Raw genomic sequence first — 22147 nt, 5'->3', positions numbered from 1 at the left:
ACAACCTTTTGGCGGGAAATTTTTGATTGACCCATTCCCCCCCCCCCCCCCCCCCCGTGCAGAATTCACTGGTCCGCATGTGCCAAGCATTGAGCGTTCTTCAGTTCATCGACTGCGCATGCTTTGCAGTTCTTTATTTGGACTGGATCTTATTTCAACAGCACGTCGGAAAACCTTGCTCTTCATATTCTTGGTCATGAGAAAATGCCCCCACCCCAAAAAGCGTGATCATAATGAACACTCTGCAATAAAAGCACCGTGATATCGTGATGTCATTTCATTGTTAAATAAAATGAGGGTGCAAAGCTGTTCGTTGAATCTCATTTTAAAACGCGTTTTAATTGCGTGGCGTTCTTGTCATCGTATGTTGATCGCCGTGGCACAAAAGCTGACGGCCTTCGGGTTTCTGATGTTCACTTTTCGTCCAGCGGAGGGCGATCGCGAGGCCCCGCCCTACCTTGCCGTCGAGGAAGAACATCGCCGAGCAGCCTCTCCGTCGAGCGGGCTCTTCTCTCCTTGCGCCCGCCTCCCGCCTCCGCGCCACAGTGGGCTCTTCCGTCTTCGCGCCTGCGCTCCCCCTTCGCCATCGCCTCCACTGCGGAACATCGGGCCCTTTTCGTGGCGTCACCCCCCCGCCATCACCTTGACCAGCGCACAGCCACCTGCGGGCCAACATGGACAACAGCGGCAAAGAGAAGGAGGCCATGCAGCTCATGGCCGACGCCGACAAGAAGGTCAAAGCGTCCGGCTCCTTTCTCGGCGGAATGTTCGGGTAAATGGCCGCTGCGCGCTGCGCGTGACTGCGTGTCGTGCGTGTGTTTACGTCTGCGGAACCTCCGTCAAGCGTTGCTTTATGCGGCACGTTCTTCCAAACGTCACGCCGTTATTTCAGGACGTTCTTTCCGCTTTGATCGGTTTTGCTCGTCACTCACGGCGACGTGGGAGCATTTTGTGCCGTTCGTTCGGATTTCCAAACGTTGACGGTTGCTCGCCTCGTACCGCGCGTGTGTCGTCCCTCTCCCTCCCCGTCCGCTTCTGCGGGGTCTGCGCGGAGCGTTAGGCCGCCCCGTCGACGCAACGAGACGCGTCGTAGTCGAGACGCTGTCGGCGCGTCATATGCGATGAATGAGAGGCGCATGCGCGTCAGGTGCAACTGGGCGTGGCTCCGGAGAGGTCGCGTCTTTTCGTGAGATTGCCCAAATTAATGTTCGACCTACTGAAAACAGAGACATATATACATACATACATTTTTAGCTCACGTGTTACATTTTGACCGTTCTTGAAATGGCTCAAAAGTTTAGTGGTAGGGAACAGTTCAGGTTTTAGCGAAATACTTGCGTTTAATCTTTGAGAACTCTCCCTTTTATATGTAATACATTTTAGGTCAATCATCTTTTTCCCCCCTATTTTATCGATTTTTAGAATTAACGTAACGTAACAGCAGGTGGGTGATGAGCTGTTTTCCGCGTGGCCTACTTTAAAAAAAATTTGGCTTCGTGTCAGCGGCACCAAAGAGGGGAAAGTGGCGTACGTTCTTTCTTTAGGGAATGCCGTACTTAAAGTGGCTCCTCTCTATTTTCAAACGTCGGCTTGCTGAAGCTCGAATGTAAACAAAGCGACTGCCGTTCTCTGCGTTTCTCCGTCGGGGCGCGAGCTACAACATTAGCGCTGGTCAAGGCATTGTGCTTGTGTTTGCGTGTGCACGCTTGTGTTACAGTGGAAACCACAAGGTGGAGGATGCCTGCGAGATGTACGCGCGAGCAGCCAACATGTTCAAGATGGCAAAGAACTGGAGCGGTGAGGAAAAAAACGCGCGCGCGCGCGCGCGCACGATTGCGAGATAAGCGCTCGCTCGACGGCCATTTGTGACTCGGCGCAATTGAAAGGTGGACGGAGAGTCGCGTGCAGAATCCAAAGTGCGACCGCAGAGGCTTTTTTTGAAATTGTCATTGTGTTAATTAGCAGCACTGCAACTTGAGAGCAAGTCTCATGCGCAAACCGGCACTCAGCGTGTATGTTTGCGTGCGTGCGTGTGTTAGCTGCCGGCAATGCGTTCTGCCAGGCGGCCCGACTCCACATGCAGCTCCAAAACAAACTGGACTCGGCCACCAGCTTCGTGGACGCAGGCAACGCTTACAAGAAGGCCGACCCGCAAGGTGAGGAGCGCCGTCCGTCTTCAAGCGTGATCCCCGCAAGCTCGTGTCAATGTCGGTTGTTGCTTTCCCCGCAGAGGCCATCAGCTGTCTAAATCAAGCTATCGACATCTACACCGACATGGTGAGTGTGCGCCGGTGACCGCGCGGGCCGCGGGATGTGCGTTCGAGGCCTGTGTTAACTCGCGTTTGGGCTCGTATCACGCAGCGTTTCAATTCAGTGACAGTCAATGTGCAATTTTTGTCAAATTTCTTGCGGAACTACTGTACTTCGACGGCTACGGGGGGAAGCAGTGCCGCATTCAAATAAAGCTAAATGTTGTTTATCGATCAGTCGGTCACGATTAATGGGTTGTCATTAAACAATGCGTGGATTGTGCGTTATGCTTGCTGTTCCTATGTAATTACTCTGTAATAACAGAGGATAAAAAGCTAAATGTTGTTTATCGATCAGCTGGTCATGATTAATGGGTTGTCATTAAACAATGCGTGGATTGTGCATTATGCTTGCTGTTACTATGTAATTACTCTGTAATAACAGCGTATGAAGTTTTACATCGCCGTGGAAAAAGAAGGAATTGTCAAATATTGATCAAATATGTCTAGTATTTCTCAGAATATGGGTGAGATGAAAAGGAATAACAGCAGATAAGTAGTATTGCCTTGATATGGAACTGGGTTAGTCATGATCATTCACACGCCATGCAGCATGAGCAATCGCACCTTGTGGGGTCATTTCGGTGACTATTTCAAATCCGCGTGCTGTGCGGCAGCCGTCACGTTGGCGCGATCGATGAAATATGACGAACATCACCTTGCAGGGTCGCTTCACCATCGCAGCCAAACACCACATCACCATCGCGGAGATCTACGAGTCGGAGCTGGTTGACATTGAGAAGGTGAAAGCGCCACGAGTCGGCTTGAGCTCCACCGTGCAAGACGAGCTTTGCTCACTGTGGCCTTTCTGTCGCGCAGGCCATCGCCCACTACGAGCAGGCGGCCGACTACTACAAAGGCGAAGAGTCCAACAGGTATTTTTTTTTTTGTGCGGCGACCGGCGCGTCGGTAAACACAAACGCTTCACTCGTGTCATTTCAGCTCGGCCAACAAGTGCCTGCTGAAAGTGGGACACTACAGCGCCCAGCTGGAACAGTACCAGAAGGCCATCGAGATCTATGAACAGGTAGCGCTTCAGACGGATGTTTTATGTTTGCTGCAACCGTCACTCGGATAACTCCAACGAGCAACATACCTGAAAGAAATGAGCCGCCTGCTCAAGTCAGAGTAGCGCGCGCCGCACTGTTGTATGTTTGGCGCCATCTTGTGGCATCTCGGGTGTTTAATTTCAGCACTTCACGGAAGACTGGTCGCCCAGATACAGAGCTAGCCCGCACGCTGCCGTTTTGGACCACCTCGGGTGCACCATCCTTGTGCTCGATTTAGACTCGTTTCCTGGTCTATGGTGCGATAAAAATGTTGAGAAAAAAAAAAGAAACCCCCCTTTGTGTTGAAAGCAATTGCCGCGTGCTTATAAGGGCAGAGGCGCAATGAAGCAGGTTGGACTCTTATTGTGCACGCGCACGTGTTGCAGGTGGCCATGAGCACCATGGACAATCCTCTGTTGAAGTACAACGCCAAAGAATACTTTTTCAAGGCTTCGCTGTGTCACTTCATCGTGGACGAGCTCAACGCGAAGGTCACACACACACACTAATGCGCGCGCGTCCAATCCGTTATTTTTAGCATGACTTGAATATTTCAATTCATGCCGAACTGTGTTTGTAGTTGGCTATCGAGAAGTATGAGGAGATGTTCCCCGCTTTTTCCGATTCAAGAGAGCTAAAACTGTTGAAGGTAAGATGTATTTGTTGACTTCTTCTTTTTTTTTGGGGGGGGGGGGGTGGTGTTAAGCGTGCATGCAACTGCACAAACCAAAAGTGATACTGCTATAAATTGGTTACTTGAGTCTGCTTTTTTTTTTTTTTTTTTGCGTCGGATTTTTTCCATTTCAACAACTATATTTATACTGTATACATTATATACAAGTCTAAAAATAATATTTATCAATGTGTCCTGAAACTAAATGAACCTAAAGTAAAATACACACAAACACTGTAGTTTGCGCTTCATCATGGCAGTTACGTCCCAGATGGGCTCGCCAAGAAGTGAAATCCCAAATCCACATTCTCGAAAAGACCCTTTTTAAACACTTTCGAGGCATGTTTTTTTTATTGCATTTATGACACTTTTTAAGGTGTCTAAATGCCCTCTTAAAACAATACAAACACATGACATACTGCGAGAGATTGAGCAATGGCTAACACAAAATTATTGTACAAACAATGTCAAAAAACGTGAATCTGAACTGTAATGACACTTAGCAACAAAAAAAAATAATAATAATTGCGATAAACCAGGACAAAAACAAAAACACTTGCAGTGGTACGCTGGAAAATCGAAATCAAAAACACAAAGTCCTGAAAACCACAAGGAACCTAAGTAACACACAATGATGGTTTGCATTATTTTGACACGGCCTCGTCTCGTCGCGGTGCACACAGAAACTTCTGGACGCCCACGAGGAGCAGAACAGCGAAGCCTTCACCGAGGCCGTCAAGGAATTTGACTCGGTGTCCCGCCTGGACCAGTGGCTCACCACCATGCTGCTGCGCATTAAGAAGACCATCCAGGGGGACGCCGGAGACCTGAAATAGAGCGGGGGGGGGATGTGTGTGAATTTGTACATATCAGTCTGCATGCGATCCTTCCCAACAAGCTCAGCATCACCTGTAGACCGCCTCCGTGTGTCCCTCCTCACACGCGCAGGCACTCATTCGCTATTGTAATTTGGAGAAAGTACGAATGAGTGGATGTAAAAAATGTGTGCTGCTTATTTGGTGGGGAATGTGAGATGATCAGAAAAGGTTTATGATGTCCATATAGAAATGATTTATGGGTTGTTGTAGTGCTCAGTGGTAATATTTTAGCTCTTAGCCTCACTCCATGTGGCCCTTTTTGGTCACGTGCGCTCTTCTGTGACATCATCGCTCACTGCTCGCCTCCCGTCGTGACCATTCCGTGGGCTTGGTTTGTGCGTGTCTGTACTCATGTTGACGTGTTCTGCGTGTCGTGCTAACGTGGGTTGGGAGGGGAGCACTTGTGCCTGTAGTTTGTGTTGTCATTTGTGTGCAATGGGTAAAAACGTATCTTGAAATAAATACATTATCATGCCAGATAGCATGTTGCTATGGTTTTTTTTCCCTCCTCTTTAAATGTAAGACAGCAATTGATGGAATGCATTGCTGGTCAAAAATAGCCCACGATGATATTTTTTTTCTTGGAAATAAAGAAGAGAGAATCGAATGTTGGAGTCTTCAGTTGAATTTAATGTGTGTGAACTACAAACAGTAAAAATATACTGAAAATTGATTTAAAATTTGATTTCCTACCGACTGCTGTCAGGCGGCTGAATAAAAATAACAATAATAACAATTATATGCTGTGAAACAAATGTAAAATGTGAAAAACAATTGTGAATAGCACTTTATATTTCATATATCACATCCACACCTCATTTTTTTTTACCTTAACTGTGCCTTTTTTGACTCAAATGTGCGCTCAACTGCTGCTGTGTCGTTTCAGATTTGTCCTACTGGGGGCAGTAATGCACCGTGAAGAGTCTTATCATTTTGCTCTTTGCAATCCGAAGAAGGGGCGTCACACGTTTCCTGTTTGTCTCCGCGAGCGCTCAGTCGTCTTGCGGGCTGTGTGCTTCTTACATTTGCTTACTTACTTGTTTTGTTTCCAGTGGAAGAAGAGAAGAAAACAAAGACGCCAAGATGCCGCGTATTATGATAAAAGGAGGCGTTTGGCGCAATACGGAGGTACGCGCAGATACACGGCTAGCGGAGTTAGCCTCGTGCTAACCCCGCTAGCTGTAAATAAATAATACGAAGTATAGCATCACGTAGCTACCGGCTAGCTACAAAGTTAAGGAGACTAATGCCTTAGAAGGCGCTATTATTTTTTTATATGGCGGCCTTGCTGTCAGGGAATATATCATTCTCATTTTGAAATTGTCAACCAACGTCACGAAATGAAGTTGGTGGACCCGAACCGAGCTCTATGTTGGTATTGAACAAAGTGTAAGATGCAGTTTCACGTGAGCATACAATTGTAGAGCGGGACAGAGCAAACCACGTTAAGGTTTTTCATTAAAAAAAATTAGGGTATCAAATCCGTACACACATTTAAATTAGGCTGCAACTAACACTGATCGAATTGAATACTGTATCGAATATTTAGTGTTACGAGTCTGAGAATTTGTTCAATCCTCACCGCAAAAATGAAAGAGTTAACTATTTGCGTCTGCTATATTTGATTAATTACTAAAGTTTTATTGACAATATTTCAACCCTTATGTAATGTGTCAAACACAAGCTGCAACAATTATTACAGGACTCAATAATGTACTTGTTCACTAGGCCGGATTCCAAAATCGACTGTCTTTTAGCACAAGTGGACAGCGAAATCCAATTTAACCCAAATGGAAATTATTCACTCATCTGCCATTTCTAGGATGAAATCCTCAAGGCTGCGGTGATGAAATATGGGAAAAATCAGTGGTCCCGTATCGCCTCTTTGCTGCACCGCAAGTCGGCCAAGCAGTGCAAAGCCCGATGGTGAGTTTGTCGTTTAAATGGCTGATCTTCGGGGGGTTTCATGGCTCACGCTGAGGCCGAGGTGGAGCCACCGCGACCAGCGCTACCTGCCACTTGCCTGGGGGGGAGGAGGTGTCTGTAACGGATCCCCCGGCTGTAATCGCTGCGTCTTAATGCGTCTCTGGTTTGGTCTCAGGTACGAATGGCTGGACCCCAGCATTAAGAAAACAGAGTGGTCCCGAGAGGAGGAGGAGAAGCTTCTTCATCTGGCCAAGCTGATGCCCACCCAGTGGAGAACCATCGCGCCCATCATAGGCCGCACGGCCGCCCAGTGCCTGGAGCATTACGAATATCTGCTGTATGCTCGCGCGCCGCCGCCGCCGCCCCGCTCGACCCCCGGTGGGCCTCGCCCCCACACGTTTGCATCTGTGTGTCATTTTAGCGACAAGGCGGCACAGCGAGACAACGAGGAGGAAGTAGGAGAGGACCCCAGGAAGTTGAAGCCGGGAGAGATCGACCCCAACCCCGAGACCAAACCGGCCCGGCCGGACCCCGTGGACATGGATGAAGGTACTCCTTAAACGACGAGCAACCTGCGGGGGTGGTCCATTTCAAATGCATTTATTTCGCTATTAATGTCTTGGCTCGAAACCTTGTTTTGAAACGCGAAGCCCTGCTTTCAAACCATCATTTTGGCTTGGATTATTTTAAGCAGAAAAGAAAATGCCTCTTGAAAGCGCACTGATCATGGTGCGCAAATGTTTCCAGATGAACTGGAGATGCTGTCTGAGGCCCGAGCTCGACTGGCCAACACGCAGGGCAAGAAGGCCAAGCGGAAGGCCAGAGAGAAGCAGCTGGAGGAAGCCAGGTCACATTTTCTGCTTCTTGGCCGATCGAGCCGGTTCTCGGAGCTGTCGATATTCACCGCGCGGGTTCCGCCGTTTGCAGGCGTTTGGCGGCTCTGCAGAAGCGCCGAGAGCTCCGAGCGGCGGGCATCCATATCGGCAAGAAGAGAAAGAAGAAGCGAGGCGTGGACTACAACGCTGAGATCCCCTTTGAAAAGAAACCCGCCTCTGTAACTTGAATTCCTTTGAATGCTTTTTGGGGAATCTTGAGAAGCTTTGAAAATGTGCTGAAACTCGAGCGACTCGAACCGGGAGGGGGGGGGGGGGCTTCGCTGCGCCTCATCCCGCGCATCAACAGGAGCCGAATGTTTGAGCGGCCATTTTGCCTGCTTTCAGGGCTTCTACGACACCAGCATGGAGATTTACGACCCACTGGCGCCCAACTTCAAGCGTCTCCGGCAGCAGCACTTGGACGGCGAGCTGCGCAAGTGAGTCCCGCCTTGGCGCTCGCGAGCACGAGTTGAGAGCGAGTGCCCCCCGGTGCCACGCCCCATGTTTGCGGTTTCAGCGAGCGCGAGGACCGAGACCGCAAAAAGGACAAGCAGAAGATCAAGAAGAAGAAGGAGAGTGACCTGCCCTCCGCCATCCTGCAGACCAGCGGCGTGGCCGAGTTCACCAAGAAGCGCTCCAAACTGGTCCTGCCCGCGCCGCAGGTGACGACATCATTTACACCGTTTATATGCCACGGACCACTTTCATGTTGGGGGGGGGATATTTGGAGGGGTGGCGGGGGGCAAACCTTGATGAAGGAAATCCTCGGCCTGGCCGCGTCCCACGGTGCCACGCGCTGATGATTTGGTGGTTCTCGCCTGGCAGATCAGCGACGCCGAACTGGAGGAAGTGGTGAAAATGGGCGTGGCCAGCGAGGTGGCCCGCCAGGCGGCCGAGGAGAGCGAGAGCGCCAACGGCGCCTCCTCGGCGCTGCTCTCCGAGTACAGCGTCACCAACAACATGAGCGGCGCGCTGCGGACGCCGCGCACGCCCGCCACTCAGGACAGGATCATGCAGGTCAGCTGGCTTCAAGACTAAACTCCGCCTTCACACCCTCGTTTGGGCCTTGAAACCCTACTTTGGAGGGCATCTGTCAAGATTTTGGTTTTGTATTTTCACCCCCCCCCAGGAAGCTCAGAATCTGATGGCGCTGACCAACATCGACACCCCGCTGAAGGGCGGCCTGAACACGCCGCTGCACGAGAGCGACTTCAGCGGCGTGACGCCCCAGCGGCAGCAGGTGCAAACCCCCAACACCGTGCTCAGCACCCCCTTCAGGTAACCGGCGGAAAGCGCGCCCCCCGCCCCGCCGAATGTGGACGCGCGGCAAAATAAAGTCGGGCGCCTTATCCCTCCCAGAACTCCTGGCCACGGCCAAGGGTCGGAGGGCATGACCCCGCAAGCGGGCGAGGCCTTGACGCCGCGCGGGTCGGCGACACCCGGCCTGACACCCGCGCGCACGCCGCTGAGGGACAAACTGAACATCAACAGCGAGGAACAGCTGGCTGACCCGTCCTACGCCAAACATCTGGTCAGGAAAAAAAAAAAAGTCCCCTTTTTAAGGGGTCGTTGGCTTATTATGATCATTTTCTTTTCCACGAGTAATTTGTTGGTTTGTTTTCTGCATTCTTTTCAATGGAAAATGATCTTTTTCATTGAAAAGGTCAATTTTTAAAAATGTTGCCAGTCCAGTTGGTTTTAAAAACATTCTGATTGTATTTTAATTATTTTGAGTCCTTTTTTTGTCAGTACAAAGAGGATATTTTTTTTAAAACCAAGATTTTATGAGGAAGTCTTTTTTTTTTAAGATGAGACCGTAAGATCTTATTTATGAGGGTGGGAAAGTTTACTAAAAATTTTTTGTTTTTTTTTTAATCAATACAATGAAAATAAAGTCTGAAATGTGTCAAGAAAAGTGATCTTTGAGAAGGACAAAGTTGCGGCTTTGGCAACCAACTGAACGTCCACGCGACTTTGTGCCTTCCTGCGCAGCACCGCGAAAGTCTGCAGCAACTGAGGCAGGGCCTGATGTCACTTCCTGTGCCCAAAAACGACTTTGAGATCGTCCTGCCGGAAAATGCCGAGAAAGAACTGGAAGAGACCGAAATGGAGGTCGGCTACGTGGAGGACGCCGCCGACGTCGAGGCCCGCAAGCAGGTTCGACACCCACACACCGAGACGCAACTTGACCTTTCGGATGCTTCGAAATTCACATCGTAGACAAAAGTGTTGCGGCTGAGTTTACGGTGCTCGCCGCACCAATATTGACGCGCGAGTCTCTGCGCTCGTCAGGCCCAACGCGACGCGGAGAGGGAGAAGGAGCTCAAGCTGCGACACGCCGCCGTACAGCGCCACCTGCCCAGACCCGCCGAGGTAGCGCGCGGCCCACACGCAACGCACCCGCGCCGCACGCGCGTCATCCGAGTGAGCCCGTTGACGTGTGATCAGGTGAACGAGTCGGTGCTGCGGCCGGCCTCCATGGAGCTGAACGACCTGCAGGTGGCCGAGGAGCTGATCAAGCAGGAGATGATCACCATGATGCACTACGACTGTCTTCACCACCCCGCGGCCGGCGGGCAGCTGCAGCGCGCCAAGGCCCGAGGACCCGCATCCGCCTCCAACAACGCCCTGCACATCGCCTACCTGGACGCGCACGCCTACAACGCCGTCAGCACCGAGGACATGGACAAGGTGCGTTGTCCGTTACAAGAGCGTTAAAACCTAACAAAAATAGTGAAAAAGAAAAAGTCCAACGCGCGTTCCTGTGCGTGTTTTGACTCATCAGGCCAAAGCGATCCTGGCGGCCGAGATGGAGGTGGTGAAGGCGGGCATGGGCCACGGAGACCTCAGCATGGAGGCCTACTGCCAAGTCTGGGAGGAATGCTACGGCCAGGTCCGCTTTACGCCTTCCTATTTATACTGGCGGGGGAGATGAGCGGCGCCAGCGGTTTTTCATAACACCCCCGTGCGCTTGCGCCGCAGGTCCTGTACCTGCCAGGACAGAACAGGTACACCCGAGCCAATTTGGCAACCAAGAAGGAAAGGCTTGAGAGTGTGGAAAAGAAACTCGAAGTAAGTCAATCAGGTTGTTGGGGGGGTTAAGTCGTCTTTTTACTTCTTAGGCAAAGTAGTTTCTTGAGTTTTCAGTGATTTTTTTTTTTTTTTTCAAGAAATACAATGTACGTTTGGAGAACAGGAAAGCTGGAGATGAAAATTCACATTTTAGAGGCGGCTTTTGTTTGTAAATGATGTCTTCTGAATGTGCTGATGGCCGTTGTGTATTGCGGTTGAATTGCAGGTGAACCGCAGTCACATGACGGCAGAAGCGCGCAAGGCGGCCAAACTGGAGAAGAAGCTCAAGATCCTCCTGGGGGGCTTCCAGTCCCGCGCGCTCGGCCTCCTCAAGCAGCACAACGAACTCTGGGAGCAGGTCGGCATCGGACTTTAATTGATCATCAAGCTATGAATCTCCAGAGGTTTTCTTGTCGCCTTAAAACTTTCAACCGCCCATCTGCTCATTCACAGAAAGTGAAATTAGCCCACTGTCCTTCTCGCGGGCTGAATTAAGATCGTCACAAATACTTTTGGAACAAACGCCAAAGACTCGACGAATCCGCGACCCTGCAAACTGTTTTGAAGCGTTATGCTTATTTTGTGCACTAGGTGGAGCAAGCGGCCACAGAGCTGGAGACCTTCAGTCAGCTGAAGAAACAAGAAGACACCGCCATTCCCAGAAGACTCGAGGTCACACTCTCACACACACAAACACACGCGCGGTTTCAAAAATAAAACGAGGCCTTTATTCATATTTTTGTGTGTGTAGACGCTGCGCGAGGACGTGGAGCGTCAGATGGACCGAGAGCGGGAACTCCAGCAGCGCTATGGCGAACTTGTGATGGAGCGGGACGCCCTGGTCAACAGCGCTCAGAAGTTCTGAGCAACGGTGAACGCATCCTTTTTATCGTGTCTGAGATGAAATCCATTAAAGTGAGTCCATGTGTTCCATGCACTTTTCCATGTCCTGCGTTTGTTTTTGCAACCCGCGCGGTTTATTTCCGCAACGCCGGATTGTGGATGATAAGCGATGTTAACCAAACTTGAGCAGAAGAAGAAAAAAAGTCTGTTTTCCATGGGTGGAGGGGGGGGTCAACAGGCCAGGTAAGCCATCCCGTTCCTCCTGTAGGCACTCTGAGAGAAACACAATTCTTTCAACACGTGCGGACACGGAAATCCATTTTGGATGCCGATGTGCGCGCGTCCACGTACGGTGTGTCGGTAGTTGTATCTTCTGATGGCCTCTCGGATGTGACAAACCTGGATGGCGCCGCTGGGAGGTTCCGCCGCAGCAGGACAGCTCTGAAACGACACCGTTTCGAGTCAATTATCGATTTCTTCGGAGACTCAAGCCAGAGGTTTTTTTTGGGGGGGGTGATCTTCAACGCTAATTTTAAGTAAAATACAAATTTGATGGAAAATAATATGTTTCTGGAAAAATCCAAATTCTTCTCGGAGCAGAACTTTTTATGCACACGGCCAGAGATAACGTTGACCTTTTTACGTTTCCTCTGCCGCGCTCGCCCCTCCAGGCTTCCGTTGCCTTGGAGGAGGGGCTTGGAAGAGTGCGAGGACCCGGGAGTGGAGGGAGGCGTGGCTTCGGGCGACTCCGATTCTTTCTTAACCTGCCAAGACGACGCGTCAAATTCACCTCAGGAAAACAAAAAGAAATCAAAGACGAAACACGACTTTTGCATGCGTGCGTGCGTACCTCGGTGTGTGTGTTGTAGTGTATGTGGCTGGCCGAGATGACGTGAGTGACGGCGTTGGTTTTTGCCACCATCTCCTGCTTCACCAGCAGAGACAAGTCCACAATCTGCGACCAGGAAACATTGATATATTTAGGTAGGTGTGGGACAGGGGGCGTTAAGGTATGAATGGTAGATGGATGATGCGGTTACCTGGGCGACAGTTTCATAGGCCAGGTAGGACAGTATCTCCATGGCGACGGCGTTGGGTTTGAGGTCCAGACTGCTGCAATCCAGCCAGTCGCGGAACTTGGATGCTTTCTTGGCTGCACGCGCACAAATACATGTCAAATGAAGGATGTGTTTTTTCTCTATTGAAAAAGGTAACACTCTGTCTTTCTGCATCTCTGGATATCAAGTTGGAGATGACGGCTTCATACGTCTTGAAACGTGTCTGGATGCAAAGACGGTTACCAAAGCTGAGCTGTCGACTCTCACAGAATTCGGCGTACTGCGTCTGGTCCATGGCTCTGCTGTGACGCTCCAGACGCTGCAATCCCATAATAATCACAATCAGAACCCTCATCCGAAACCACGGGGGGGGGGGGGGGGGGTGAAGGGCACGCCGTCTCGGCAGCGACCACCTCCAGCCTCTCTTGCTTGACGGGGTCCATTTCCTGCCGCTCGGCCAGGGACAGGAGCTCGCCCGTGTGGTCCATCCACAACAGGTAATCCTGAGCCAGACGCTGGCGACGTTGGTTGCCCCCGGCGACCGTGCTCGACGACCCCGCGCCTGCGCCGCAATTCCTTGTTATGATCGACGATCAGAGTTTATGATTTGGTGGGAAGAGGAGAAAGACGCTCACCTTGCTCCGGCTGCCCGTCATCATCGTCCAGGCCCTTGAGAAGCTTTGACTTATAGTCACGGAATTGGAGATACTTCAACAGCCTTGACACCTTTCTCTGCGCAAAGTAAGGTTGGTAGAGTGTACTCACTTTCTTTTTGAGAATTTGCAAAAAGATAGAATGTAGAAAAGAAAAATTGACCGTCATTTTTTGGTCAACTCATTTTTTTTTCAAAAGAAAAAAAAATATCTAATTTTACAGTCATACTTGCCAACAGTCTTGCATTTTAAAATGTGTGGAAAAACAGTTTTAAAAGAGTTGTCTTTTGTGAAATCAAGAAAAAAAAAGTCCCATTTCCCAAAGAAAAGTGTTCTTCCCTCCATTTGTGTGTGTTGACCTTGTCTCTGCGCATCAGGAAGAGGATGTCCTCCACGGCGATGACCCTTGAACCTCGGAGGGTGGCTCCCTCGCTGGCCTGATGGAGCTGATCAGAAAGGTGTGCTATTAAGTCGTGTGGAAATTATCAAGCAATTCAGATCAGAAATATATTTAGCCATGTACAAATGTGCAATTTAAAAATTCCCAAATCCAAAGGGCAGTCTTTTATGGCAGTACCGCTCTCTTCCTATAGGGGCAACAGTGAGTCCGGATGGCTGAATGCTTGATTTTTCAGTTGGACTGTCTTTTGATGACTTTTTTTTCAAACAAGAAAACTTTAGCATTTTTTTCCCAGACGTTTCTAAAAGTTATGAAGACGTTTCCACGACACACCGTCATTGCCAATGTGTGAGAAACAGTGCGTTACCATGGTGATAAGCTGTGTATGCACAATGTCCTCCACCAGGGCTGCTGTCTCGTGCAGCGGCCTACGAGCGTCTCCCAGGGCAAACCTAGCGTGCACGCACGCATGCACACACACACACACAAACACACATTTGGGCAAACCTCTCATTTGCATATAGAGAAATTAGTTCCTGGACAACCCCGAAAATTGAAAACCACATCCCCAACATCCATTCTCATCTTTCCCTGGCCCGCCTCCTCTGTGCCATGACTGGCCATCGGCAGCTGTCACTCACAAAGCCAAGAGGGGTTTAGTTTTGAGGTTGGGGGCTGGACGCTGAGGCTTGGGGTTCGGTTTTGGGGTTGACGTGGCTGCAGGCGTCTCTGACCGCCAACAACACACCAGGTGAGTAACACACACACACACACACACACATTCAGACACACACGAGCTGAGTGCATCAGTATGTGGCGTGTGTTATAAAACACAACCAAAAAAAAGGCTTCAGTATATATATATATTTTTAAACGACCTTCTGCAAAGACTCAATGTGTTGACGTATATTCCATGTTCACCTCCGTGTCACGACTATGAGAAGCAAATTCGTCCTATTGTCTCTTTCTCAATATTTTGTATTCTAAAGCCAAATCCACACTGAGCGTCTTGTACATTACAGCTTTCATTAAAAATATAGTAACATTTTAAAAACATTTTGATATAACTTGTCCTTTTACTTTTCATCCGTTAATCACAGCAGTTTTTAAAATCATTTTATTTGACGACTATGAAGTGGGGCCAATTGACCAGTTTTAACGCTTAAAAAAAATTTAAATGGAAAAAATATTTTTTGTTCCTGTTGCCATTAAAATGTTTGGTAACTACTATCTTCATGATTTTTTTTAATTTTATTTATAACAATCCTATACAATCCTAAATGTATGCTAGTTTCATCTTGAGGATAAAAATGAAGTCGTTGTTTTGCTGCTCGCGTCAAGTAAAGAGGTGGTAGAGAGGAGTCAAGACATATTTCATGGTCTGTAATGTGCCAAATGCACATTATACATAAGGAAATGCATACTGTGCACTGCATACATTGGCTTTGATTGTCTATACTTTGGCTGTAGTTTAGATGCACAACACTGATTCCCAAGTGCAGTTTTCCGATTCCATCTGGGCTTTCTTAGGGCCATGGGGGCCATGACACATATCACATTTGACAGTAAAAAAACGTGATTGATTCAGTGAAAATTCATCAGGGGATGTATTTGGCGTGTATTGTGGAGTGTAACCATGTGCCCGTGTGTAATGTCTTCATAAACAGGCTGACATGGCTTCAAACAGTCTCTTCGGTGCCAGCAGCCACACACTCGACACAAGTGAGTCTGAGTGTGTGTGTGTGTGTGTGTGTGTTGAGTCATACATCATGCCCTGTATCTCAGGTATGAAACTGGTCTTGGATGCCGCAGAGCGTTCTCGGGAGGCAGCCATTGCGGAAACAGCCATGTGACCTCTCTGGAGCGATCACAAACTCTGTCACTAAACAAAGACGTCAACACACTTTTTAGTCCATAACATCAACATGTTTTCATCAACTTCACAGCTTTAAAACACGCAAGGTATTGTAATTATAAACATTATTTTATTAAATTCACAACAGTTGACAAAAATGACTGGAAATCACTTGTGGGTTTGAGGTTGTTTACACAAATCGACAGATCACACTTCGTCAAACGCTAAAAACAACACGACACAACGCAACCGTATTGGAGCAACACATAAACGGGCACGCGCAAGTTGCAGGCGTACATGCATACACAAACTCGCAGGCGCGCACACACACACAACGGCAGGTGTTTTAACCGCACTGCTTCCCCTGCGGTAATAAAATCTGAATAATAAAAGAGGACTCGGTTCCTCTGTATTCAAACAGTGCGGTCAAAGAGCCATCAATGCTCCGCAAATGCAAAAAAAAAACGACAGAAGAGGACAAAGACATGACAGAAGAGGGAGACAATAATAATAGTAGAACTCACCAGAAGTTGTCCAGCACTGCGTCGCTGTCGTTTGTTTGAAATCCCGTCGCACTTAGATGACGTATACGGAGGTAAACTATATTAAACTGAATTCTATGATTTTTTTAAGATATCCTTTATTCGTCCCACACTGGGGAAATTTACAATCAAATTAATCAATGAAAATAGATGTAGATCATATTTTACTTTTGTAAATCGATAAATCTTGCATTATTTTGTAAATATCTGATTTGTGGGTTTTTTGTCTTACGTGAAACAAGTCATTTTGGGGGAGTGGGGAGTGTTTTTTTTTTGTTAGTCTTGCCTTTGTAAAGCATTATCTTATTCAATTGAAAATAAGCGATACTGAAGACATGTTAAAAAGTGTTGAATCTTATAAATGGGTGTTGTTTTGTTAAAATGTAAAAATGTCATAGCAAAGACACAAACCGTATCATTTAGACATATGTACAGTCATATTATAACACAAACACAATAAATAAAAGGTCTACATTTTGCGTGATTGTCAATCAGATGCCGTGACGAAGCATCGACCCGCTCCCTCGCCATCCAACCTCGACGGAGACGAAGCCGAAACGCGCTACCTCCACGAGCGCGCCGCAGCGCCCCCGAGAGGCCTGGTGGCCACCGACAGCCCCAATTTCCTGTGCAGCAGCCTGCCGCATCACTGGAGGTGCAACAAGACCTTGCCTCGGCCGTTCACTGTGAGCACTCGCCTTCATTTAAATGGCACTTACGAAGAAAAATACATATACCGGTGCTTGTTTATCTGGAATGCCTGCCCATTCATCAAGACTGAAATTCAACAAGCAACTGATTCTTGATCCAACCATCGATTAGCCGAGAAACTTCTTGTCTTGATATGTGTTTGTGAAGCATATAGCCAACAGAGGGCGCTGTTGGAATCGAGTTGACAACATAAGACAAGGCTTCCGTAACGAGGGAGTTCACGAAAGGTCACCATACGTGCTAATAATTAAAGTTGAGGTCAGGCTCATTTGTTCATAAAATGATGGCTCATCTTTTATAAGAAGAACTACACACTTCTGCTCACAAGGGTCGCGGCGGGTGCTGGAGCCTATTCCAGCTGTCATCGGGCAGTAGGCAGGGTGCACCCTCAACTGGTTGTCAGCCAATCCCAGCCAACTGATTGCGTCTGTCCTTAACTGATTATTTTTGAAAATGCGAAAAGTGCGAGTGAGCCCTTCGGCATTCACACCCTACTGTGATGTAACGGTGACCTTATTTACATCATAACCACCCCCGTACGGTATCACAAGAATCGCCGTTTTTGAAGCGATCAAAAGGCAGACCGAATTAGTCGTTTTGAAAAGCATGTACCATTTTCCTCCAACGTGCAGGTAGTTTGCCTGGGCAATGACGTCGCAGACGGCGTTCTGGTCACGCTGATGGCGGGAAACGATGACAACAGCAGCGCCGAGTTACGCAACGCCACCGCCACCGTGAGGCAGGGACACGCCCACTTCAATGACCTGCGCTTCATTGGCCGCAGCGGCAGAGGTAGAAGGAAAATGAGAGGATTATGTCGTAAAAGTTGAACATTTGCCAGTTAGCTTGTGACATTTCTGCGCAACAGTGTCAATCAATTGACTAAAATTGCTAAGGAAAAATGAAGTGGTGTACATTAAAAAAAAAAATCGCTTCAGCGATCGCTTGAAGACTCCATAGACGGGCTAACAAATAAAAACAAAGGTGAAGCAGCACCTACAGACAAACAATATAACAATACTCACAGATATATATATAAATATTACATGACGACACATTAATTATCCATGAATTGATGTTGTCGGCTGTTTTTTTTAAAATTTCTCTCCAGGTAAGAGCTTCACCCTGTTCATCAACGTGCTGACCACGCCCCCTCAGGTAGCCACGCTGCACAGGGCCATCAAGGTGACGGTGGATGGCCCGCGCATGCCCAGGCGTCAGTACATACCGCCCCCTCCGCCTCCACCACCCACACAAAAATAAAACATGAAGAATGATGGTCTATTCTTTTATTTTTATTTTTTCTTAATTGCTGAGTGGTAATTGAGATCGTTGGTGTTTATGTCCCCTTCAGGCCAGCGTCAAAAAGAAGCGGAGTCAGCACTTTTCAGGTCGTCCAGCTGCGGCGTGATCTCTTCAGGTAAAAAGCAAACTTCTTCAGAAGTAGTCATTGCGCTTTGAATTTGGGTCTTTGTCACAATGTGTAACGCGTGGAGATTGGCTTGAGTACGTGTTTTGGGTAACCACAGTCCTCCTCTCCAGATTGCAGATCGGCCTCCTCCTCCCTGTGGTCCGGCGAGCCGTCCCTGTTGGGCCAGATGGCCGCCCTGACGTCTTCCTTCCCCGCGCCTCCCCGAATGCACCCGCATCACCACCAGCACCATCGGCAGCGCCACGTCGCCCTGTCCTACGCCGCCCAGCCCGCCGCCTACGCCTCCTACCTCAGCTCGGCGCCCGCCCCTCCGCTCAGCCACAGCGGTCCCTTCTTCTACGCGCCCAACCAAGCCGTCGAGAGTGTGGGGGACGACGGCGGCGTGGCGGCGGCGGTGAGCGCTTATATCGAAGGGGCGTGTTTTACCCTCAGGGGGGAGGAGCCTGTGTGGAGACCTTATTGAGATGTGCTTGCCCGATTAGCCAATTCGAAATGTCGTTTCTACAGTCCAGACCCGAAAGGTTCCACTAAACATGTCCAGTTCTCGGTTAATAGTACAAATGGTCATCATAATGAAATGACATAAACGACAAGAGAGTATCTATATAAACTCTACTTGCATGTGAATGCTGCAGATGCTGAAGTTCGTCTTGGAATGGAACAATAAAGCGACAGTAAACATGTTTGTCGGACGTCTGATGAGTGAACCCAACCATGAGACCTGAACCCTAGTTTGAAAATCCAACTTTACTTTAAAAGTTTGACAATGGCTTTAACCTGTGTTTGTGTGTGTGTGTGTGTGTGTGTGTGTGTGTGTGTGTGTGTGTGTGCGTTCGCGCGCGCGTGTGTGTGCGTGCGCGCGCGCGCGCACTTGTCAGCCGGGTGTCAGAGGAGGTGCGACTGTCCAGATAAGCCCACGCCTCGGTTGGTGTGCATTGTGACACCGATGGAGCGCCTCCTAAAAATAAAAATCGAGTAAGGTGAGGTGAGCCAAATTTGCATGTGAGTGTTCTTCTAGGGGAAAGTTATGCTACAGTGACATGATAGCTGAGGTGTGAAATATGCACGCGCACGCAAACACTCACACACAAACACACACACACACATGCAGGAATAGTCAAGTTGAATCTGTCAAAGTAGGTTGCAAGAATAATGAGTGTTTGAAAATGAGTTTGCTTGTGAAAATATCACTTTTGAATTTATTCTTGAACTCAAATCAACTCATCTTTATTGAGTATAACACATTTTAAAAATGTCAGAGCTGGGGCAAAGTGCTGTCCAGCAGAGATGGGCATTCCGTCCCTGGAAGGGGGACGGAGGACGACAAGTCATTTTTTAAAAGGACGGACTCTGCAAGGACGGAAGAAGGTTTTTCTCTGTCTCTTTAATCGTCCCTAATGTGGTTAAGTATGTGCTGTAGGGAGGCAAAATAACACGGCCAGAGAACTTAACATTAATTCCGTCGTATTTATTTTAGAATAAGAAATATATTTTATTTTGAAAATTTACCGGATTCTCCGTTACATCCGTCTGTGTCACTTGACACACGCCGAACCACGCTTCTCCGTCACGTGACTGATTACGCTAAAAACAAAACACCAGAGCTTGCTAAATGAGTCAAATAAACTGCTGGAGATCGCAAATGATCTCAAAAGTACGTTCGAGACAACAACTCCGCCGGTGTTCTGGATTCAAGTTATGGCTGAACACTCTGAGATCGCCACAATTGCACTGTTGCCATTTCTGACATGCTACCTGTGTGAGGCGGGGGTTTTGTGCAGCAACGGCGACAAAAACAAAAGGACGAGGTAGACTCGACATGATTCGGCATTATGGTGAGTTGAGATTTTCAGGCACTTTGAATTTGTGTTGTATCGTATTTTGAAGGCAGTGTTGCGGCCAAATTCGACAGTCCTCGTGTTTATCTCGAAAATCCCCCAGTGTTCATGCAGCTCTTAGCATATTATTTTGTAGTATTTATCCGCCTTAAGTGGCGGTCCGTGAAAATATTGTCTGAAGGAAACCGGTCCGTGGGGCAAAAAAATGTTGGGGGCCCCCGCTGTACGGCAGGTGAGAAAGAACAGATCACGTTAGTGTCGGCAACCAACGAGGCGTTTGATACGTTGAATACAAGATTCCGTGGGAGACATAATATCTTTACTAATCTATAGTCAATATGACTACTCTTTTGCTTTTTCTTTTCAATTCTGTAGCAGACACTTGTTGATAAGTCAGCCCATCCGCCATATTGAATGTGGCTTGAATATTCGAAAAAAAAATGTAGCAAATGATATCGTAAAACTGAGTGTGGATAGCATCATCCATCAAAAGCGATCATTCCGAGGCATGTTTTCATCCGTTCAAGACGAAATGAAAGTTTTTTTTTAACTGAGAAAGCGTAATTTTAAATCGAACTGTCATCAGCATCAAATTGAACGGAGAACCAACATCTTCTCAGGATAGAACAGCAAAAACAGTGGCACGAACAGTGAACCATTCGGAAATATGAATTCTCATTCTCATGTGATGTATTTATTTATTTTTGCATTTTAATCAATGAAAAAAAAAAACATCTCAACAAACCATTGTGGACTGCTGCGTGTCTAATTTTGAGGGTAAAGAAGTCGCATCCGATTCAAAATAAGGAATGTTTGTGAATGTTTCTGGATACACCGAATGTTTTTCTTCAATTGCCTTCTGTACTAAATTTGGAAAAAGCTTTTTTTTTTTTCTTTTTTTTTTAAAGTCCGTGTTGGCACGATGAGTTGAAGAAAACGTGAATTCTGTACCTTTTGCAATTAGGCTATCCATGTTATATCTCTGTGTGTTGTTATTAATACATTTGCAACAAATTTGTCTTGGCACTCTGTCGAGCGTTTGAAAAAAAAAAGTCATTCCATTTTGGGTGGTAAGATGGCAAAACGTGATTAAAAAGCAAAGCACTGAAAACTTTCCTAATGCGGCATATGTACCAAAATATCAGCAGAATTTCCACAGTGAGGTTCGCCCGTACCTTATCTTGCTGATCTTCGGACGACTTGTAATTTTGAAGAGCTTTTCTTTGATGGAGCGCACGTCGCAAAATGAAAAGACAATGGCGCCTCTGTCACTGAGCAAAAGCACTTGCAGCCATGTTCCCAAAGTGACTTTCAGAGTCACATGGCGCGACCGCCGCGTTAATCCATTCAACACGAGCACGCGCATACGGCCTGCAGGAACACGGCGGCCTCGCAGCGCCGTCACAAGTTCTGTGCGGGATTCCAAAAAAAAAAAAAAGTTTCCATCGCCATGGTCGCGAGGTATTGGGAAATCTTCCTTTGGTGCGAGCGGCTGCGGGCGTTTTGGCCAACGAATCGCTAAGGAGGGAGCGGCGCTTCCTGCTCTAACATAATTCAGGAGCACGAGTCTTTTCAAGTGAGCCACCTTGTCCTGCGGAGTCAAGGATGGGTGAAAAAAAAAAAACTCACTAAATGATCTAAAAGAAGAGTGGAACCATGACCCAGATGTTTTTTCAAAGATGTTTAGCATCTATATAGGCTGCCCATTCAAATTTCATCCCCAAAACACCTCCCTGAGTCCCTAATTCCAAACCCTCATCTTGGGAACGACGCGTGACCAAAAGCAAGGCAGCAAGTGGTGCTACAAGGCCAAATGCTCGCGCCCCCCCCCCCCCCCGCCCCCCGACATGGATGCTGCTGACTGCCATTGAAAAGCAACCCCGCTTCTTGTTCGACCAGAAGCTTTTCGCCCGCAAATCAATTCCCATGACGTTAGCGCAATCGTTTGTAGACGGACAATCGAAATGACCTTCAGGTAGCGTGTTCCCTTTGCCAACTTCCCAATTACTCACTCACACCACGCCCGGCGTTGG

The 22147-nt window shown here is 48.1% G+C and overlaps 4 protein-coding genes across 7 annotated transcripts; 3 read left to right on the top strand and 1 right to left on the bottom strand.

The window, feature by feature from the left end:
• Positions 1–502: 502 nt before the first annotated feature.
• Positions 503–5516, top strand: LOC127609873 (beta-soluble NSF attachment protein). 2 transcript variants are annotated; one of them, XM_052079425.1, is made up of 10 exons: positions 503–772; positions 1718–1797; positions 2040–2156; positions 2231–2277; positions 2975–3052; positions 3129–3184; positions 3252–3336; positions 3745–3849; positions 3939–4007; positions 4715–5516. In XM_052079425.1, exons 1-10 carry the CDS (start codon positions 675–677, stop codon positions 4865–4867), a joined length of 888 nt encoding a protein of 295 aa, XP_051935385.1. In that variant the 5' UTR covers positions 503–674; the 3' UTR covers positions 4868–5516. The 2 variants fall into 2 exon arrangements, with proteins under 2 accessions (XP_051935385.1, XP_051935387.1); XM_052079427.1 differs by lacking the exons at positions 503–772; positions 1718–1797; positions 2231–2277 and having other exon boundaries at positions 2049–2156.
• A 329-nt stretch (positions 5517–5845) lies between these two features.
• On the top strand, positions 5846–11719 carry LOC127610292 (cell division cycle 5-like protein). Its single transcript, XM_052080248.1, has 19 exons — positions 5846–6037; positions 6732–6835; positions 7011–7172; positions 7257–7384; positions 7583–7682; positions 7763–7889; positions 8056–8147; positions 8228–8372; positions 8536–8727; positions 8840–8988; positions 9070–9241; positions 9703–9867; positions 10003–10083; positions 10159–10401; positions 10496–10603; positions 10693–10782; positions 11009–11140; positions 11374–11454; positions 11534–11719. Exons 1-19 carry the CDS (start codon positions 5993–5995, stop codon positions 11645–11647), a joined length of 2430 nt encoding a protein of 809 aa, XP_051936208.1. The 5' UTR covers positions 5846–5992; the 3' UTR covers positions 11648–11719.
• A 17-nt stretch (positions 11720–11736) lies between these two features.
• Positions 11737–16179, bottom strand: LOC127610301 (transcription initiation protein SPT3 homolog). The gene is made up of 12 exons (XM_052080268.1): positions 16116–16179; positions 15503–15618; positions 14104–14188; positions 13696–13782; positions 13319–13415; positions 13097–13245; positions 12927–13002; positions 12666–12778; positions 12476–12580; positions 12261–12389; positions 11977–12066; positions 11737–11898 (listed from the first exon to the last, which is right to left on the bottom strand). Exons 2-12 carry the CDS (start codon positions 15583–15585, stop codon positions 11857–11859), a joined length of 1056 nt encoding a protein of 351 aa, XP_051936228.1. The 5' UTR covers positions 15586–15618; positions 16116–16179; the 3' UTR covers positions 11737–11856.
• Positions 13577–18959, top strand: LOC127610305 (runt-related transcription factor 2-like). Of its 3 annotated transcripts, XM_052080272.1 has the most exons (7): positions 13577–14487; positions 15404–15458; positions 16629–16819; positions 17477–17636; positions 17956–18060; positions 18199–18264; positions 18387–18959. In XM_052080272.1, the coding sequence occupies exons 2-7, from the start codon at positions 15410–15412 to the stop codon at positions 18737–18739; spliced, it is 924 nt and encodes a 307-aa protein (XP_051936232.1). In that variant the 5' UTR covers positions 13577–14487; positions 15404–15409; the 3' UTR covers positions 18740–18959. The 3 variants fall into 3 exon arrangements, with proteins under 3 accessions (XP_051936232.1, XP_051936235.1, XP_051936234.1); XM_052080275.1 differs by lacking the exon at positions 17956–18060; XM_052080274.1 differs by lacking the exon at positions 13577–14487 and having other exon boundaries at positions 15331–15458.
• Positions 18960–22147: the final 3188 nt, after the last annotated feature.

The sequence above is a fragment of the Hippocampus zosterae genome, chromosome 11 (assembly GCF_025434085.1).
Source record: "Hippocampus zosterae strain Florida chromosome 11, ASM2543408v3, whole genome shotgun sequence".
Lineage (NCBI taxonomy): Eukaryota > Metazoa > Chordata > Actinopteri > Syngnathiformes > Syngnathidae > Hippocampus > Hippocampus zosterae.
Note: the sequence above shows the minus strand (reverse complement) of the source record. Positions and strands in the feature narration are given on the sequence as shown.

Excerpts from the sequence above, each read along its gene's own strand:
- LOC127609873 (XM_052079425.1), top strand. The coding sequence starts at position 675 with ATGGACAACAGCGGCAAAGAGAAGGAGGCCATGCAGCTCATGGCCGAC. Across the intron at positions 773-1,717 it reads TTTCTCGGCGGAATGTTCGG|TGGAAACCACAAGGTGGAGG; the intron begins GTAAATGGCCGC and ends CTTGTGTTACAG. Across the intron at positions 3,185-3,251 it reads AAAGGCGAAGAGTCCAACAG|CTCGGCCAACAAGTGCCTGC; the intron begins GTATTTTTTTTT and ends GTGTCATTTCAG.
- LOC127610292 (XM_052080248.1), top strand. The coding sequence starts at position 5,993 with ATGCCGCGTATTATGATAAAAGGAGGCGTTTGGCGCAATACGGAG. Across the intron at positions 6,038-6,731 it reads GCGTTTGGCGCAATACGGAG|GATGAAATCCTCAAGGCTGC; the intron begins GTACGCGCAGAT and ends TGCCATTTCTAG. Across the intron at positions 7,173-7,256 it reads GAGCATTACGAATATCTGCT|CGACAAGGCGGCACAGCGAG; the intron begins GTATGCTCGCGC and ends GTGTCATTTTAG.
- LOC127610305 (XM_052080272.1), top strand. The coding sequence starts at position 15,410 with ATGGCTTCAAACAGTCTCTTCGGTGCCAGCAGCCACACACTCGACACA. Across the intron at positions 18,061-18,198 it reads TGGCCCGCGCATGCCCAGGC|GCCAGCGTCAAAAAGAAGCG; the intron begins GTCAGTACATAC and ends TGTCCCCTTCAG. Across the intron at positions 18,265-18,386 it reads CTGCGGCGTGATCTCTTCAG|ATTGCAGATCGGCCTCCTCC; the intron begins GTAAAAAGCAAA and ends CCTCCTCTCCAG.
- LOC127610301 (XM_052080268.1), bottom strand. The coding sequence starts at position 15,585 with ATGGCTGTTTCCGCAATGGCTGCCTCCCGAGAACGCTCTGCGGCATCC. Across the intron at positions 13,246-13,318 it reads TGACGGGCAGCCGGAGCAAG|GCGCGGGGTCGTCGAGCACG; the intron begins GTGAGCGTCTTT and ends ATTGCGGCGCAG. Across the intron at positions 12,390-12,475 it reads ACTACAACACACACACCGAG|GTTAAGAAAGAATCGGAGTC; the intron begins GTACGCACGCAC and ends TCGTCTTGGCAG.